The sequence below is a fragment of the Anopheles ziemanni genome, chromosome 2 (assembly GCF_943734765.1).
Source record: "Anopheles ziemanni chromosome 2, idAnoZiCoDA_A2_x.2, whole genome shotgun sequence".
NCBI lineage: Eukaryota > Metazoa > Arthropoda > Insecta > Diptera > Culicidae > Anopheles > Anopheles ziemanni.
This window is the reverse complement of record NC_080705.1, coordinates 16,556,024-16,572,401: the sequence shown is the minus strand read 5'-3', so window position 1 is coordinate 16,572,401 and position 16,378 is coordinate 16,556,024. Positions and strand designations below refer to the sequence as shown.

At 42.1% G+C, this 16,378-nt stretch overlaps 3 protein-coding genes across 3 annotated transcripts; all 3 read left to right on the top strand.

Annotated features, from left to right (window-relative positions):
- Window positions 1-2,736: 2,736 nt before the first annotated feature.
- LOC131281739 (uncharacterized) lies at window positions 2,737-5,537 on the top strand. The gene is made up of 4 exons (XM_058311086.1): window positions 2,737-2,815; window positions 4,988-5,152; window positions 5,217-5,272; window positions 5,351-5,537. Exons 1-4 carry the CDS (start codon window positions 2,749-2,751, stop codon window positions 5,492-5,494), a joined length of 432 nt encoding a protein of 143 aa, XP_058167069.1. The 5' UTR covers window positions 2,737-2,748; the 3' UTR covers window positions 5,495-5,537.
- A 5,093-nt stretch (window positions 5,538-10,630) lies between these two features.
- Window positions 10,631-11,511, top strand: LOC131281899 (uncharacterized). Its single transcript, XM_058311262.1, has 4 exons — window positions 10,631-10,697; window positions 11,003-11,167; window positions 11,234-11,289; window positions 11,368-11,511. The coding sequence occupies exons 1-4, from the start codon at window positions 10,631-10,633 to the stop codon at window positions 11,509-11,511; spliced, it is 432 nt and encodes a 143-aa protein (XP_058167245.1).
- Window positions 11,512-14,248: 2,737 nt separating this feature from the next.
- Window positions 14,249-16,196, top strand: LOC131293054 (uncharacterized). Its single transcript, XM_058321134.1, has 3 exons — window positions 14,249-14,288; window positions 15,735-15,917; window positions 16,006-16,196. The coding sequence occupies exons 1-3, from the start codon at window positions 14,249-14,251 to the stop codon at window positions 16,194-16,196; spliced, it is 414 nt and encodes a 137-aa protein (XP_058177117.1).
- The last annotated feature ends 182 nt before the right edge of the window (window positions 16,197-16,378 follow it).

Below are 16,378 nucleotides of genomic sequence, written 5' to 3'. Positions count from 1 at the left end.
GCAGTTTCAGATTTTCAAGGGGAAATTTTACTTTCTTCTATTCTGCGTCCTTTGGCAGAGTTTCATTATTTCTCTAACTTTTACACTACGGAGATTTTGCGCAATATCTGAAGCGTAACAACGCATGCCCACACAAGCGGATTTTCCCGTCGTGTGACATCAGTAACGATCCACTACTTGCATTATCCTTTTTTCGGTTCTCTCTTCTTTCAGTTCCCCGATTTTCAACTAGTTGCTGCAAAATGCTCCGATCTGCGTACGATCATAACGAACGCCGAACTAGGCTGCTACAGGAAGGTGGACGAACTGGTGGAAGATCTCCAGCAGTTAGTCGATGCATGCAATAAGTACATTGAAACGTTCGAAATGTTTGAGCTGGCCAAATATGACGAAGACGCTGCATTTAAGCGTACCGACGTTCAGAAACAGGAAGTCGAAAGCATTCTTACAATGCAAAGATTTGTAGCAAAAGTGGAGTGCATTTTACGCCATAGTTCGTCCCTTGACGGGATAGACGGAGAGCTAGGTATGAGTCCGAATTCCTTTCATACTAGTGCATCCACTTTTGGATCTGTATCCAGTGAAGCCGAGGATAGTGATAGCAAATGAGCACGTGATACGTAGATGTAAGCAGAGAGAAGCTAATTTGTAAACTGAAATTCACGTTGAGAAATCTAACTAGTTGAATTTTGAAGAATACTTCAATTAAACAAATTAATATTTATATCTACCGACAAAACACATGTCAAGTGTCAGGTATCAAAAAGTAAAAGGAAAATTGATAGTTTAGCACATTCGGGAATTATTGTAAATCTCTTTAAACATCTGAGTCAATTCTCAATCATTTAATTTAACTCATATTACTTTTAAACATTCGCAATTGTTATAGACCATTACAAATAAATTTCAATCTATTCAAATATATCGCAAACGGGGTGAGATATTGAGCTATTTGTTTTAAATTGAAAATACTTTTGTTCCTTTAATATGAATTTGTGTTTTCTTACTGTTTCCATATTTGAATATATTTTTTTACTCTTCTCTTTTTATGCTTCGTTTTGGATCATTCAGGGTTTAGGTAATAAGCGAGGTGCCAACGAGTACCGGTGATAATGAAAAGTGATAAACAGAAGGCAGATCTGCTGCCTGTATGTCGTTGTTTCCATTTTTCGAAGCTGTTGTTTATCACCAATAGGTTGCTAACGAGCGGAACCAAGCGGAACCCGGCCTCCGTCGAAAGCTATTAATTATAAGTCACGTTTGCATTAGCACAGCTCGAGCGTTATCGTATAAATAGTTTTCAGAAAAGCTGAGTTAGTTCAAAGTTCGGCAATCCTAATTATCATACGATATATTTCGTGCCCCGCTGGTTAGAACCAGATCAAGATCGATTCGATGTTGCTTTTCAGCCGGAAAAAAATAATGGAAAAGTGTGAGACCACACGTTTTTATTTAAGACCAATCAGCAAAAAGGCGTCAGATTCGGAGATCGTGGCTGATATCACCAGGCACCAGGCACCTCCTTTTAGTACCAGGCACCTCCATCACCTCTTCAGCAGCATAAAGGTAAGATTCGACGGCAAGTGGTGCAACAATTCCAGATCCGTAGCCCAAACGAGAACTTGGCCCCCCATGGGGACGGCAACCACAGTCGGCTTGAGAGTAGCCGATCACTGCGAGGTAAAAACTGAGAGAAGCTAAAGAAAGAGAGTGATGACGCGCGGGTACCACTTGACCGTGTTTGTCGAGGGGAAGTTGCCAGGCTACTCCACAAGGGAACCGCGTCGGGTTGGCCGCTCGGTTGGGCTCACGTACAGTTCGTCGTTACTCGTTCCAGTGTGCGGTTGTTGTCCTCGCGTCTAGTCAGCATCCGTCTTCTGAAAGGTTCGTGAGTAACCGAATTGGTAGGTTTGTAGCCATCCATATTATTTTTCAAATCAGGAAAAAACCTTTAAGAGCAAGGTCGCATTGGTGGAAATTGTATACTGCATCGAATGTAACGTACAAATGTTATGAACAAAACGAGTGGCAACATCGTGTGGTACACTAGGACCCCGTCGAAACTGGACCACGGACTCTGGAATGGTTGTGTAACGTACGGCCCTGGTGACCTTTGCCGCAGTGATTACTTAAAGCCATCCTTCGCCACTATCGATTCGATCGGGGGGAAACTAATATAGTTTTCCGGGTCGCCTTCCTAGATGGGCCCCCGGGTGTATGAGTGTGGTTTTTGCACGTGTGTATGTGTGTGATGTATAATGAAATCGGTTACATAAAGTGAATTGAGGTTGCGATTATCGAAGAAGAAAGAAGTCCTGGAAACTAAGTATTCAGTACATTGAAGATTCGAGCAATCGGTGAAGTTTTTGCATAGTTCAAGGATAGGAATGGAAATTTGAAAATAAACTCACGCCACCTGATTGTCCATTGTGCAACAGTAGTTTTGCTGTGGTGTGCGCCTGATTTGTATCCCGCTTCCGTGTGGTGTCGTATGCGTTTGCGCACGCGGGCATAGGGAAAAGAAACATTCATCGATCCTTGCCAGCCGTCGTTACGCTACCCTGTGTGCCCATAACTGTATTCGTGTGCCTGCGTGTTCGTGTATGTGAATCGAGGTTCCTTTCTTTTGACAGGTTCGTGAGAAGGATTTAACACGCCAAGGAAAACGGGCGAGCCAGACCCAGTAGCGCGAAAAAGGATCAGCTTTAGCGTCAACACTTTTGTAAAACGCCCCAACCAAAGCCAACCATGATGTCTTCGCTGCAGTCTGCGTTTCTCGTCAGCTTACTGCTGATTGCGGTCTTCGTCGGCAAGGGTAAGTGTTTGGCGATAAGGAAACAGTGGGGTAAAACGTAATTTTTAGATTAAAGACGCTTGTGGCTTATGTAGCACAAGCGGGAACGCGTGCTGCGGTTTGCAAATCGTTGGGTTGGAAAAGAATAATGCTCCCCGAGATGTGTGGTGCATGTCCATGTGCTCAGCGGCGGTTACGGCTACACCGTACAGACATTATCCAATTCCGTCCTTAATTGGATGTAAGAGCGTAGCATACCGGGTCCGACAGAAGATTGACCGACCGTTCCGTGATTCACACGAGGTCAGCCAGCTTCTCGAAAGAAAGCAGGAAGGCTGTGACTCTGAGTTGGTCTAGAAAAGTTTTGCACGGTATGAGCGATGGAATGGAGCAATTGGCTGCAGGGCGAGACGGTAGTACCCTTATGGGGCCACCCTTCGTGAAGAATCTTTTCCGCACGTGAATTCTGGACGAAAAACGGTGGTTATGTAAGACATCATACTGGAGGAGGACGCCGGGAATGCACATGAACGAGGAGTGGGGAACGGTATTTCCGCACGGGTTTTCTTTTTCTTCCAACCATAAGGATCGATTTCTTTCGAAACGTCAAACGCCACATGACGTAGTGGGACGGTTTGGTCCGTCTTTGGATATTTCTTCCGTTCCGTGTCGGAAGGAATGAAAATTCTAACGGTTACAGACTATGGAAATTTTGAGCCGTGTTCGATTCGTAGGGAGGCGTAAGTTGCCCTTCGGTTCAAGGTCACACCGTTACCAGGGGTTTTTGTGCGGCCCGTTTCCGTCTTCCATTGTGGACAAATTACCACATATCTGGACATCTTGATGAGAGGGAAGAATTATGGTCTAACGAAGTTCTTTTTCTCCTTGTGGCCCTTTCCAACGTCGTATGCAATGGACGAGACATTTCGGTGACGGCCCGAAGTTGATTAGATTAACGTGTTTCGGAATGAAACCAATTAAAAACAGTCGCAGCGCAGCGTATTGCTTGTTCGGCGTGTTGGGGATTATTAACGGTTTTCCAGCGACGGGTGGTAAGGTGGCGAGTTTTCCTTCACCGATGCGCCGTGGCAAACAGTTATGTAATATTATAGGCAAGGCAGAGCGTGGAATGAAAAGAGTTGCCCCCTCTATTAAATCGGTGTAAAGATGCGCGACTAGTACAACAATAACATAGGAAAATTTAAGACAAATACTTTCGAAAAGACCTAACCTGGAAGTAAAATTAAATACGGTAACTATGTGTACGTTTTTATGATGACTTAATCGGGAGATCCCCCTTTCACTGTGCCAGGGTGGTTTGTATTTTTTCTGAACAGAATATATTAACACGTGCCACACGGTTGAAAATAGACAGAACCTGTTTAACGAGGCGAATGTAGCCGAAAGGCAGTTGAAGTCTCTATTAAAATCAACCAACAACAGCAGAACCTGTTTAAGTTGAATATGGTGTCATCTCGTGGAAAGTACCTAATGTCAGAGTATTGGTTCTTCACGTGGAATTTGCGTTTTACAGGCTACTCTGATTCTGATGAATTTTAAACTGATTTGTATTCACTGTCAGCTAATTACAGCGGATAAAGTCAACTATGGCATGAAATTTGGTTACCGATGTCCATGAAACAAGTTTTCCTGTCGTTTCGTGGATCACTACGCTTGATTATTTTTCAATATCAGTCTTTATTTTTCATTCCCGTCAAGGGTATTTTTTCTTTAACCGTATGTGATAAGAATGTTTTAAACGAAACAAATGCCAATGTTTCAGTACTTGGTCTGCTTTTTTTGCTCTTACTTTTAACCTCGCCAGGGATATGGTTATCGCTGGTCTCAGACGGGTCAACGTCAACATTTAAAGTATTTGAAGTATGCCTGAGACGCTTCTCGCTTTGTCTTGTCGCCGATAAGAACGGGCATTACTTGTTCGACAAAAACAAAATCTGAGTCCATCATAGTTATAATACGGCCGATTAAATCCCGCGTAGTGATCCGCATTAGGCGAAGCACACGAAGGTTCGTCTGAATCACGGAACAGAATACAGGTTGTTTGTAACTGTTTTTTGTTTTTGTTCTACTCAATCATGGGCACGTGTTATTTTCAAAGGCTTTGCTATTTATTGATGTTTTATCCACAGATGTCCAAAACATGGAAGCTTTTAATTTTGCGTTCCTTTTCAGGCGACGCCATCCGTTGTTACGAGTGTAACAGTGCGGACGATTCCAGCTGCACACACGATGTCCCACCGGAAACGATGTCGGTTGACTGTACCGAACACAAGGGAGGCCTCGCCTACAAATATTGCCGCAAGATCGTTCAGATCATCGAGTTCCCAGTGAACAATCGTAAGTAGGCGAAATATTTTCATTACTCTGGCGGCTCCCATCATAATTTTTTTCTTCACGACAGTTCCTCCAGACACCCGAATTATTCGCGAATGCGGCTACGATGAGAGCACCTACAAGGTACGGCGAAGGGTTTCATTCATACAGGGGTTTGTTAGGAGACACTTTTAACATTTGCATTCCTTTCTTCTGCACCAGGGCAAGTGTTACCAACGTTCCGGATTCGGTGGCCGCCAGGAGGTGTGCGCTTGCTACGAAGACAACTGCAACGGTGCATCCTCGCTGTCCGTCACGTTCGGCGTGCTGTTGTTCGGTGCGATCGCCTTTCTGATCCGTGCTTAATCCAATCAACGGTTTCATCCGCCACAAATCCACCGCCATTAGTGGAGATATCGTTCATTTTCGTGTTTTCCTTTCCATGGGTGACTACGTTTCCGACCCAACCATCTGCATGGCGTCGATTGTCTACAAAAAATAATCTCCTGTAACTTTTCGATTGTTTGCTCAAACAACGATATGCTACTCCTACGGAATTTAACATGATCGTTGTTTGGCCCGATGCCGTCGTAGTGTTATGTTTCACTTTTCTACAAACAACCAACGTAAGCGAGGGAGGAACTGACGGAAACCATAAAGCATCCTCGACCTGCGCCGGAACCATTCCAATTAATTGTCATTGAGTGTACCCCATTCGAGAGAAGGATTAAATTAACCTTCGATCAAAGGTTACAAATGTGCATGGACACGTTTAGCAGATAGATTTATCTTTCCGTAAATATTTTCATACTGCTTGTTTTGAAAAAGAAAAAAAAAACACAAATCGTAAGGTAGGGATTTTGTCGACTCCTTAATGGTAAGGAATTATAGATTCAAATAAATTAATATAATCTCAACCATGCTGCCAGAACCGCTTCTTGGACGTCAGGATTGGCTCGCGTAGAATGGAAGTACCGCAAACCGCCGATGTGGAGAAAGCTCATCCTTAATTCTTTCAATTTTACTAAAAAAAAACTAGAAAAATAAAATCTTAGTAAAACGTGGCGTCGTCATAACGCGTAGTCAGTCAAAACAGGACAAAAGTAGCTGGAGGAAAGCGGGCAGTTTGACAAGCATAGTAGAAACACATATTTCGAAATTTATTTTATTCTACCTGTTTATTTTTGTTTTTAAGTCGTAGTTGTTATCTAGTTGTCTGAAAGGTTAAATCAAACAAAACACGCATTGAGTCACACATAAGCGGTAAAAAACAGAAACAACAAAAACAAAAACATAATGTAGGTGGTAAAAATCAAGTAATAAACGCAAACGCAAAACTATAAATGAAGATAAATGGTAAACACGATTGAAATACATTATAAATACTAGCGGTTAAGCGACCACTCGCCGGAAGTGGGAAGAGAAAATTTGTTCGATTAGTGTGTATGTTGCGCGTGGAGCAACTTTCCCAGCCGTCGTTTTTTCAACACACGTAGTGGAAATCTAATTTCCCCGCTTGTTCGTTAACGTGTAAGCGCGCGTCATCGTTGTTCGAGAATGCTTAGTTTAGTAAGGATAGGGGTTTGGATAAAATTAAAGAAAACGGAAAAACATAAGTATATAGATTAGGTGGGATTGAGGGCATTTCCTAACTGTGTGCGTGGTCTATCTGTGGCTTATCCACTATCCGCTCATGCCACTCGTCAGAGTCAGTAATTTGTCATTTCGATTTCGTTTTTTTTGCTCTCATTGCAATACATCGCAAGTGTTTTTATGTTTGTGTAATCATTAGTTTTGGCATAGGCCGCTTTGTAAAATTAGTTGAATATTTCAAACAGGCTTTATACTAAGGCTAGCAGAATCTTACAATTTATAATATACGAAATAGAATAGTCAAAGCTAATGACTAAACACACAAACACGGAACAGTTATGGCTAAACTTTATCTCTTTCATCACACACACGTTGACCCACTGAAGCAATGAGGCACCGAAAAGAGCTCTTTCATATTAGGTTTTTAAAGCGAAAGTACATGCGACCAGTACTGTGCTAGTTTTTAGGGATAACTTAGAGAAACAGCGCGATTGAAATTTAAAACAAACAAAACAAACGCAAAAACTTGTAGGGTTGAACGTTGTGCTCGATAGCAACAGATGATGGTATCAAATCAGAAGAGAATAAAATGAAACCGTTATAAATTGTTTGTTTTCAACCGCAACGTGCAACGATAACTCTATTGGTGCATTTTGTGATATAATTATGTATTTTGTTACACGTCATCTCATATTCCGGAAGATTAATAAAGCGAAGCTGCACTCAAAGCCCGTAAAACAAACAAGCAGTGGTTTGTCTTTCAGTGATCGGTTTGGGCTGGAAATTTGGACAGAGTTAGTATCACATATGGAAATTGTTACAGTGCAAGGTAGAGTTTCGCTGAGTTCGGTGAGTCAATGCGAAACTTGTTTTATTGCCTGCGGTAGGGTGCGGCTAATGGCCATTTTCCCCAGGGGAGTAAGCCATGGGTGTGAGCATTAGTTTGACTGACAAGGATAATAAAACCTTGGTTAAGAAGAAGGTTGCTGAGGTCTTCCTGGTGGTAGGAATATTCAATCACATAATATAAATACATAAGGAATAGTATTTATTTTGCGATATTGAAGTGGACCTCAGATTTAGTTGGATGTTTAAGTACCATATTTCCTGCTTAATTTTTCAATATCCAAAATATTCCGTGGTATTCGCGTACCGGACTCTTTTCGCCTGTGGCGCGAGTGTGGCTACAAACCGCAGTTGGCTTCCCGCAACAAGTTCGGTAACGAGGACCACAAGGAGCGTGTCGAGATGAATCTTTAAAGATAAGTGCCGTTAAAACGTGAAATTTTCCCTCTTTATCCGCTTGATTTATATATTTATTCGTTATAACGAATAATAAGTAAAAATATGTTTTTGAAGCTGATGATTTCTTACGTCACAAAACTCATAAGTTAGGGTGCCTGGAACACGGATGCTATGTTTCACCAAAATGAAAAACATTTTCTAGCGTTGCTTTCGCCCATTGACGATGTAAACAACGATGCTTCAAAGCTGGGAGGTGAAACATCTTTTTGGTAGCTACCCTGTGCGAAGTAAAAATAGTACCACCACGCTAGTAGAGAAACATAAATAATACGAGGTAAATTTAAGTAGTGGAGAAAGAATTGAAAATCAGCAAACTCGTATTCGGTGTCGAAAGGAAAACTTGAATGAATGTCTCGCGTTCATCCGAAGCGCGCGCAGTTGCCACCCCCTGGGGTTTCCTCCCAGCCGAGCGAATGTCGTTCGACCATTCCGAGTTGAGGTTCCATTCGGTCAGTCACCATCGAACAGCCGGCAGTGTTGCACATACCGCATGCGGAAACGATCACCCTCTGACTAATCTGCCCCCCCTAATCTTGTTCACTGCCCAGCCTCGTACGAATGTAAAAAGTGCTTCCACGTGTTCGCGTGTGATTTCGTTTTTCCTCTCGAGCGTGCGGTTTGGCGGGATCTCGGCCTAGTGATCTGCTATACCCGATCCGGACGCGACCTTCTGCTGTACAAGTGTAAGAAAACGCGGTTTTCTCGCACTTGCAGAACAACTCAACAAAAGAATGAAAGAAAAAAGAATTGTTTGAAACAGTGAAGTTTGTATGGACTGGAAACAAATTCAAACGCAGTTTAGAAAGTGATACAGTGCTTGATTTATATGATCGTGTTCCAGCACAAAGTGAATACGTTATTCCTAGATTTAACCAAATTGACGCTCTGTTAAAAAAGCCATCTTTCTTTTCCACATTTTTTAAACATGATGGCACATTGTTTATGCATGCAAATGTGATATTATTTGTCTTTACTTCATTTGTCTTAGCTTGCACTAGAAATTAAGCTAGTTGTTTGTGCGAAATACAACAGCGAAGTTAATTGAAATCGCAGTCACATGCAAAATTAATAAACGTGTAGCAAATGTCGCCAACAGCAGGAAAATTGTCTATGAAAAACAAAACAAAAACCACTTTTCTAAATTTAAACAAACCCTGTGGTTCTGCTACGGAGCCACAAACAAAACATATTAATTATGAAACAGAAAACTGCAAAAATTGTCGGTTTTACATACAACAATCTCACTGAAACGTTCGGTCTGTTAAAAATTTAAAATTAGTTTTGCCTCCTCCAGTTGCTATTTTTATCTGCAGCATGAGCAAAAGTTATTATGGGGACGTCAAGCCGTTACGTCCCCTTCCTCCTATTGTGAGGTCTGACCCATACTCATCATGTGGAATATCTAAATCAGACAAACATCGTGACAATGGTGGCATCTCGTTTTCTACACTACTAAAAGCGTAAGAGGGTCAAATTTATGTTTTTGAAAGTTATGATCCAATAAGTTTTCGCCAATAAGTTTTCGAAATCTTCGATTTTCTTCCATGCACAATCATCTGTCCCCGTACTGGCTTAGCGTAACAAGAAATGATTTGTTCGACGGTTTAAAAATACCATCTTCATGAACCAACCGAAGTCATCGATCAGTTGCGTAGCAGTACGTGGTGTCAGAAAAAGGTTGGAAAACTCCACCTGTTAGTTTTTCCACCGGTCCATTTTTTTGTCCACAAGTGGCATGGCAAGTATGCTCAGCTGCTGCTCATGTGTGGGACATTTTCCGACGATTCACCATTCGTTACTGATTCACTATAGATCTTTCTGTGCGTGTGTGGAGCAGACCGACAAATCCCACGACCAGAGATCGTTGGAAACGACGATTCTGAGAAGTAATGGAAAAATTGAGTTTTCATTCGGCAACATAAACGAACAACGTCATTGATCTCTTCAGATCGAGTTGTTTACGGGTACGAGAAGATATGCGTTTATCCGTCTCGAGTTTTTAGATTAGAAACTATTCAGGGGAAAGTGGGGCAAGACGACTCGGTGGGGTGTAATGCACCTCCCAGCTAAATTAACTCATGGTTGTACCTATTCTGATTCCGCAACACACACATATCAATTTCTTGAATGGACTGCGATAAGAATTTGAATTGTTGTCCTAGGTTATCTATTTTCGGAGATAATCAAAATTCAAATTTGAAAGGGTGACTGTGCGTCTACTTTCTTGTCTTACTGTATATTTCAAAGCATTGAGGTTACCCAAGAAACATGCCGGATCGGGTCCGCGAACAACTGAACTGGGTATCCAATCGACGTCACGTCCCTACAACCGCATTTAGACATTAATGCCCGGAAACTGTAGTTTTTTTCTATCTTTCCAAAAAAAAGAACAAAACAGCATTGGCCCTTTTCCTGCATTTGCCATTCAACTCCAACTGCTTATCCCCATAGCTGATCCGAATAAAAAAAAGCTGAAGTTGTGATTGGCTACCCCCAGTTACGAGAAAGTCTCAGTATAGCACCAAAAAGGATTAATATTAGTAACGACAAATAGGAAAAGATCAATCAGCCGACTCTTTGTAAAACGCCCAACCAAAGCCAACCATGATGGCTACGCTGCAGTCTGCGTTTCTCGTCAGCTTACTGATGATTGCGGTCTTCGTCCAGAGAGGTAAGTGTTTGGTAAGCAAAAGAAATAATGTAATTTTTCGAATGAAGACAGTCATCCTCTCCTCATTTTCGCTTTTTCATCTGACGTTTTCATTTTTGAAATGCTGCTTGTTTTTGATACGATTAAATGTAAGCTGGATAATTTGCAGCAATAACGATATCCTGCGACAAGACAGCCCGTTTTAAAATGAAACTTTATTATCCTTCTAGTGATTGAATCTATTGGTTTTTTGTGAAATATAACCTTAAACTCAATCATGAACTCAATGCGCAACCATAATGAATTCATTTTACGACTCTTTTCAGGTGACGCCATCCGTTGTTATGAGTGCAATAGTGCTCTTGCTGCCAACTGTTCGAACGATGTCCCACCGGAAACGATGTCCGTTGACTGTACCGAACACAAGGGAGGCCTCGCCTACAAATATTGCCGCAAGATTGTTCAGATCATCGAGTTCCCGGTGAACAATCGTAAGTAGGCGAAATATTTTCCATTTATCTGGCGGCTCACATAAAAATCGTTTTTCTTCACGACAGTTCCTCCAGAGACTCGAATTATTCGAGAATGCGGCTACGATGAGAGCGCCTACAAGGTACGGGGAAGGGTTTCATTCATACAGGGGTTTGCGAGGAGACAATGTTAACATTTGCATTCCTTTCTTCTGCACCAGGGCAAATGTTACGAACGTTCCGGATACGGTGGCCGCCAGGTGGTGTGCGCTTGCTACGAAGATAACTGCAACGGTGCATCCTCGCTGTCCGTCACGTTCGGCGTGCTGTTGTTCGGTGCGATCGCCTTCCTGAACCATGCCTAATGAACATAACAAATTCAACTGTTCTATGAATCTGTTTATGAATAAACCTGTCGGACCTATAGAACGTTAGGTATGAAATACTGCATTTATCAAAAGAATTTTATAACTCGTAATCTTCGTTCGTAAGCACCAATGACAGAAATTTACATAAATGGCTTGTACTACGTGGCAGCCAAATAAGAACGAGACAGCTTCCTAAGGGGATCTGAATATTGACTCGGTAGATAGCAGAATTTCAATCAGTATAAATAGAGTCGATTGGTGACCATTTGCGGATGTAGCGGGGAAAGCGTATCTAAAAATCTAGCGGATGAGTAGAAACCAAACAAAAACTGTGGTCAAAAACGTGTAGTGTTGAACGATGGGCTCGATAGCAACGGATGATAGTATCAAGTAGCACGAGAGTACAATAAAACCGTAACAAGTTGTTGATTTTCAACCGCAACGTGCTTTTTTACTCGTCATCTCATGTTCCTGAAGGTTGTTAATAAAGCGAAGTTGTACACAGAGCTTGGAAAAGAAATTAAGATTTGGACAGAGTTTGTATCTAATATTGAAATGGATGTGCAATGTAAGGTTGTAGCTATTATTGGCAGAAGCACGAGGTGCTTTCCCAGAATGTAGAGCCTTGACCATTCACATCTTGAACCAACTAAATCGTTGCCGGCAGACGACCCGGAAGTAGAAAGAAATCGTGGTTGCTGTGCTATAAATAGGACACGACACTGAGACTAATACTTTCGTGGTAAAGTTGGTTAAAGTTTAGCATTGAACCACAAAACAAAATAAATGGATACCTTATTTATTGTTTACAATATTTTGATACAATTTAACAGCGCGACACGTGCTGGTGTTTTTCCTCCTAACGAACATTTATCGAGTATAAATATTCAAAATTTTGAATCATGCTGAGGAAGAAATCGACCACAGGACATGTAAACGCACAGTTCAGTGCTGCCAAGCAGGTTGTATTAGAAATCAAAACAATCCATGACAGTGCTGAGAATGGTGATGAGAATCGAGTAGAGTTGTGTAAATCTGATTCAGATTCATGAATCTGAATTAATCTCTGCCTTATAAGTGATGCATGAATCTTTCGTCTAGAGATTCATGAATCCCAAAGACACACCAAATGATGAAAAGTCACAAGCCACAAATGGGTTGAGGGACCTCTTTTTTTCTTTTTTTTGCTCGCATTGTTTACGGGGGCCTATGAAAGAATCGGGGAGATTCATGGCAGATCCATGAAAGATTCATTAAGGTTTCAAAAGATTCATTAAGCTTTGAAGATTCGAATCCACAAAGATTCATGAATCCATCTGAATGAATCTTAGGTGAAAGATTCATTAAGCACAACACTAGAATCGAGGCGTAGGCAAGCGAGCTAATAGAGGAGCAAATCATTTCATCAGCTCCGCGTTCCAAGAGAAGACAAAATGGTCAATTTTTATTTCACTCCAAAACTCATGAAAGATTTTAAAGAAGCAGCATTACCAACGCTCTGTCATGGCAGAAAATCATAGTAATCTGTAACGAATTTAGTCCCATTTGCATCTGGAGCATTTACGAGCTGATTAGTACAGATTTTAAACGGTGTTTGACCATGTTTGTCGTAAAATGACAAATTGAGCCCGTATTTGATAACATTTGAAACATAATACCGAAGTGCATTTGGTGACCACGTGGCCTGCGTTTTAAGTTTTATTAATACATATGCCTGATATTTCTGTTTGTTTTTCAGTAAGTACTATTCTTTTAGTCGAAATATTTTAAATTTAGACATACATTAATATAAAATCAAGGGAAAGCACTAGTGGCCTAACTCCTGATTTGTGGTAGTCTGTTCACGGATGGAATGCTTTTACCAGTGATCTAAACGAGGGTATATCTGTCGTCACGTGTTCGGATGTGGAAGGAGGGTGCGTGACAAACTGATAAATTATATGCTAATTACTACGATGACGACATGGCTACCAAATTACATTACGTTTGGATTCAGTTAGGAATTGAAAACGAATATTGAATTCTCTTATTGATTTTAAGAAAAAGTTCTTTACCAAAGAACCGAAAGGATAAACATATCCTCGATTTATTTAGATACCATTTGAAACAACCTTTGCGAAGGAAGCCTATAGTGTGGTAGTATTTAATCAACAATGGTTTGGAGAAGAAGTAAACTGTCCTTGAGCTGAAAATAGATAACCTTCGAGTTCGACCAAAAATCGTGTCTCATATTCCAATTTAGTGTCAACGTGACTAGCTTCTTTCGACTTCCTTCTTCCGCTACTTCGAAATCGCCCGATGTGGTAGACATTCGTTAGCACCACAGGTCGTAACAGTCAGACTATTTAATATAGGATCATGCCGGATGATCCCGTCCGATCAGTTCGGTCTGAGCCATTCGTTTGAGCAGGACGCATCGCGCTACAAATCGGCAGGGAAATGGCAACTACCATTAGCTGGTTGGGCCTTTCCGTGGTGTTGATGGTGTTAGGTGCGACTGCTGGTAGGTGAAAAGTGTCCTCCCGAGTTCAAAATTGGTGTTAGAAGTGGTGTGATGTTAAAGTCTGTGACGATGTAGCCTGTTTGTGGCTAATAAAACCATTGCCTCGTCCGTGGTGTCAGTACTCGAAAGCATTCCGGAAAATATCCCTTTACTCACCATCGTATCAGTGAGTGGATTCATTGGGGTCCAGCTGGTTTGAAGCAATCCTAAGCCATCCGACATTTCGCAGGAATGTCCGACAAGGTCGCATACCGCGTGCCAGTGCCAGTGGGTGAGGTGGTTCCGATAAGGGTTGACATCGTGTACGTATCCGCAAACAAACTCATCGACACGCATGTCCACACTGGCCCGAACAGATAGCAATAATTTATTCAATTTCTCCATTTGGTTCCCTATTTGTGGAGCTGTGTGTGTGTGAAACGAGTTTGATTGATGGACAGCTACTCTGGAATTACGTCCGGCGGTGAACCGGGTACTCGTACGTTTTCCAACGGACCGACAAGACAGGGGTTATGATGACACAGCGTCAACCAGTGTCCTACTCCAACCCCCGTTAGTGTCACCCGTTAGGTGTTTGTCACTCGACCCCACTCGTGTCCATCTGATAAGAGAGCGAAATTGCATTAACACCATGTAGACATCGTCCAGTCGGACATGTTTGATGGTAACTCCAGTCTTTGGCCTCTTCATTGGCTTTAAGGACTGTTCCGGTGTAGCAAGACCACTCTCGGCTGTATGCACACGTGACCATCGGAACAAAACGCATTAATGAGTTGCACTGATTGTACCCTAAACTGTACGAAACAACGAGTAAGGAAACGTGGATAACAAATCCAACGAGTTGGAAAACCTGTACCTTAACGTTACAGTGCCCAGGATAGGTGATACGTGTAACATTCATAAATAATTCATGAGGCTTACCTTTACAAGTCGAACCCATTACATGGAAAATAGGGATAGCCTTGAAATGCCCCATATCTAAATGGTAAAATATAAGTATGCAAGATTTTCAGAACTTCTCTTCAAAAAGGTTGAGTACAACTTGGACTAATCCGGGGTCCTTAATTCTCACAAATCGTCCGCAAAAGAACCGATGGTTTATGGCAATGATGTTGGCCTTGGGATTCATAATATTATTTTGCTGACGTTAGGTTAGCACCGTCAAAAATTTGCCATTATGCGAATGTTTATGACTTTCGCAGTTCCAACAATGTAATTTAATTGTACGATTCCAGGGGGTAAACGAAGCTGAAATTCGATTGGATAGTTAGACCTCGGGTTTTTACATAGCCTCGTTTCCCTGTGACTTATTATTGGCACCTTCATTGGAGTTGGGTGGTTAGGTTAGTGAAACTGTTTCCACATACCACCCACCGCTTCTCATTCGCTTGGTTTCACGCACTTTGCCTGCGTTTTATTTTTGTGTTGTTATCCAGGGTGTTAACAGAGCATTTGTTCCATTGATAAAAAAATAAAAAAAAATACAACCGTGACATTGGCGGATAATTTTGGGCGATAAAAAATAAATAAAATTGTACTCACAGAACGCGGTGTTTTAGGACCGTTCAAAAAGATTGAACAATGAGGCGTGGACATTTGGACGAAGTGTTGCTTAAGTTTTTGGTTGTTTTGTTAGAAGAGAAGAGTTTATGGTTAAAAAAAAACTAACAGACGAAGAGAAATCCGGATGTTTTTAACCGGTTCACCTTCCCCATAGTCACCTCACTGCGATGCTACGTGTGCAATTCGGACGAAAACTCGGAATGTCTTGAGCCGCCACATAGTTTCACCGAGGAGGAGTACCGGGACAACCGAACTATTCCCGGACGGTTACTGCAGGAGTGCCCAGCGAAGGACGAACAGGGACGTGAGCCCCACTGTAGGGTTCAGTATCTTCAAGGTAAGCCTTGCGATAGCTAGGTTCGTACCTTAGAGTCGGTTAGATAATTATGCCTCTTGTTTTCTGCTTCATTTTTCAATATCCAAAGTACTCGGTGGTAGCGTACCGGACTCTTTTCGCCTGTGGCGCGAGTGTGGCTACGAACCGCAGCCGACTCCCTGCTACAAGTTCAGCAACGGTGGCCACAAGGAGCGCGTCTGCAAATGCGAAACCGACGGTTGCAACAATGCCGCTCGTCCGCCGCCAACACTTGCGGAAATACTGTTTAGCAACGACTGAGGACATCAATCGGTTCGGGTCGCCGGCACCACGTGGATTGTTCCTTCGTTCCTTCGCAGTTACTGGCGTCGCAAGGCAAAAAAGGAGCGCAATCAGTTGGGTGGAATAAAAATCTCTGAGTGGCTCGATCGAACGAGAATTCAATTAGACTTTTCATAGGTTTTCCGACCATGAGTGGACTA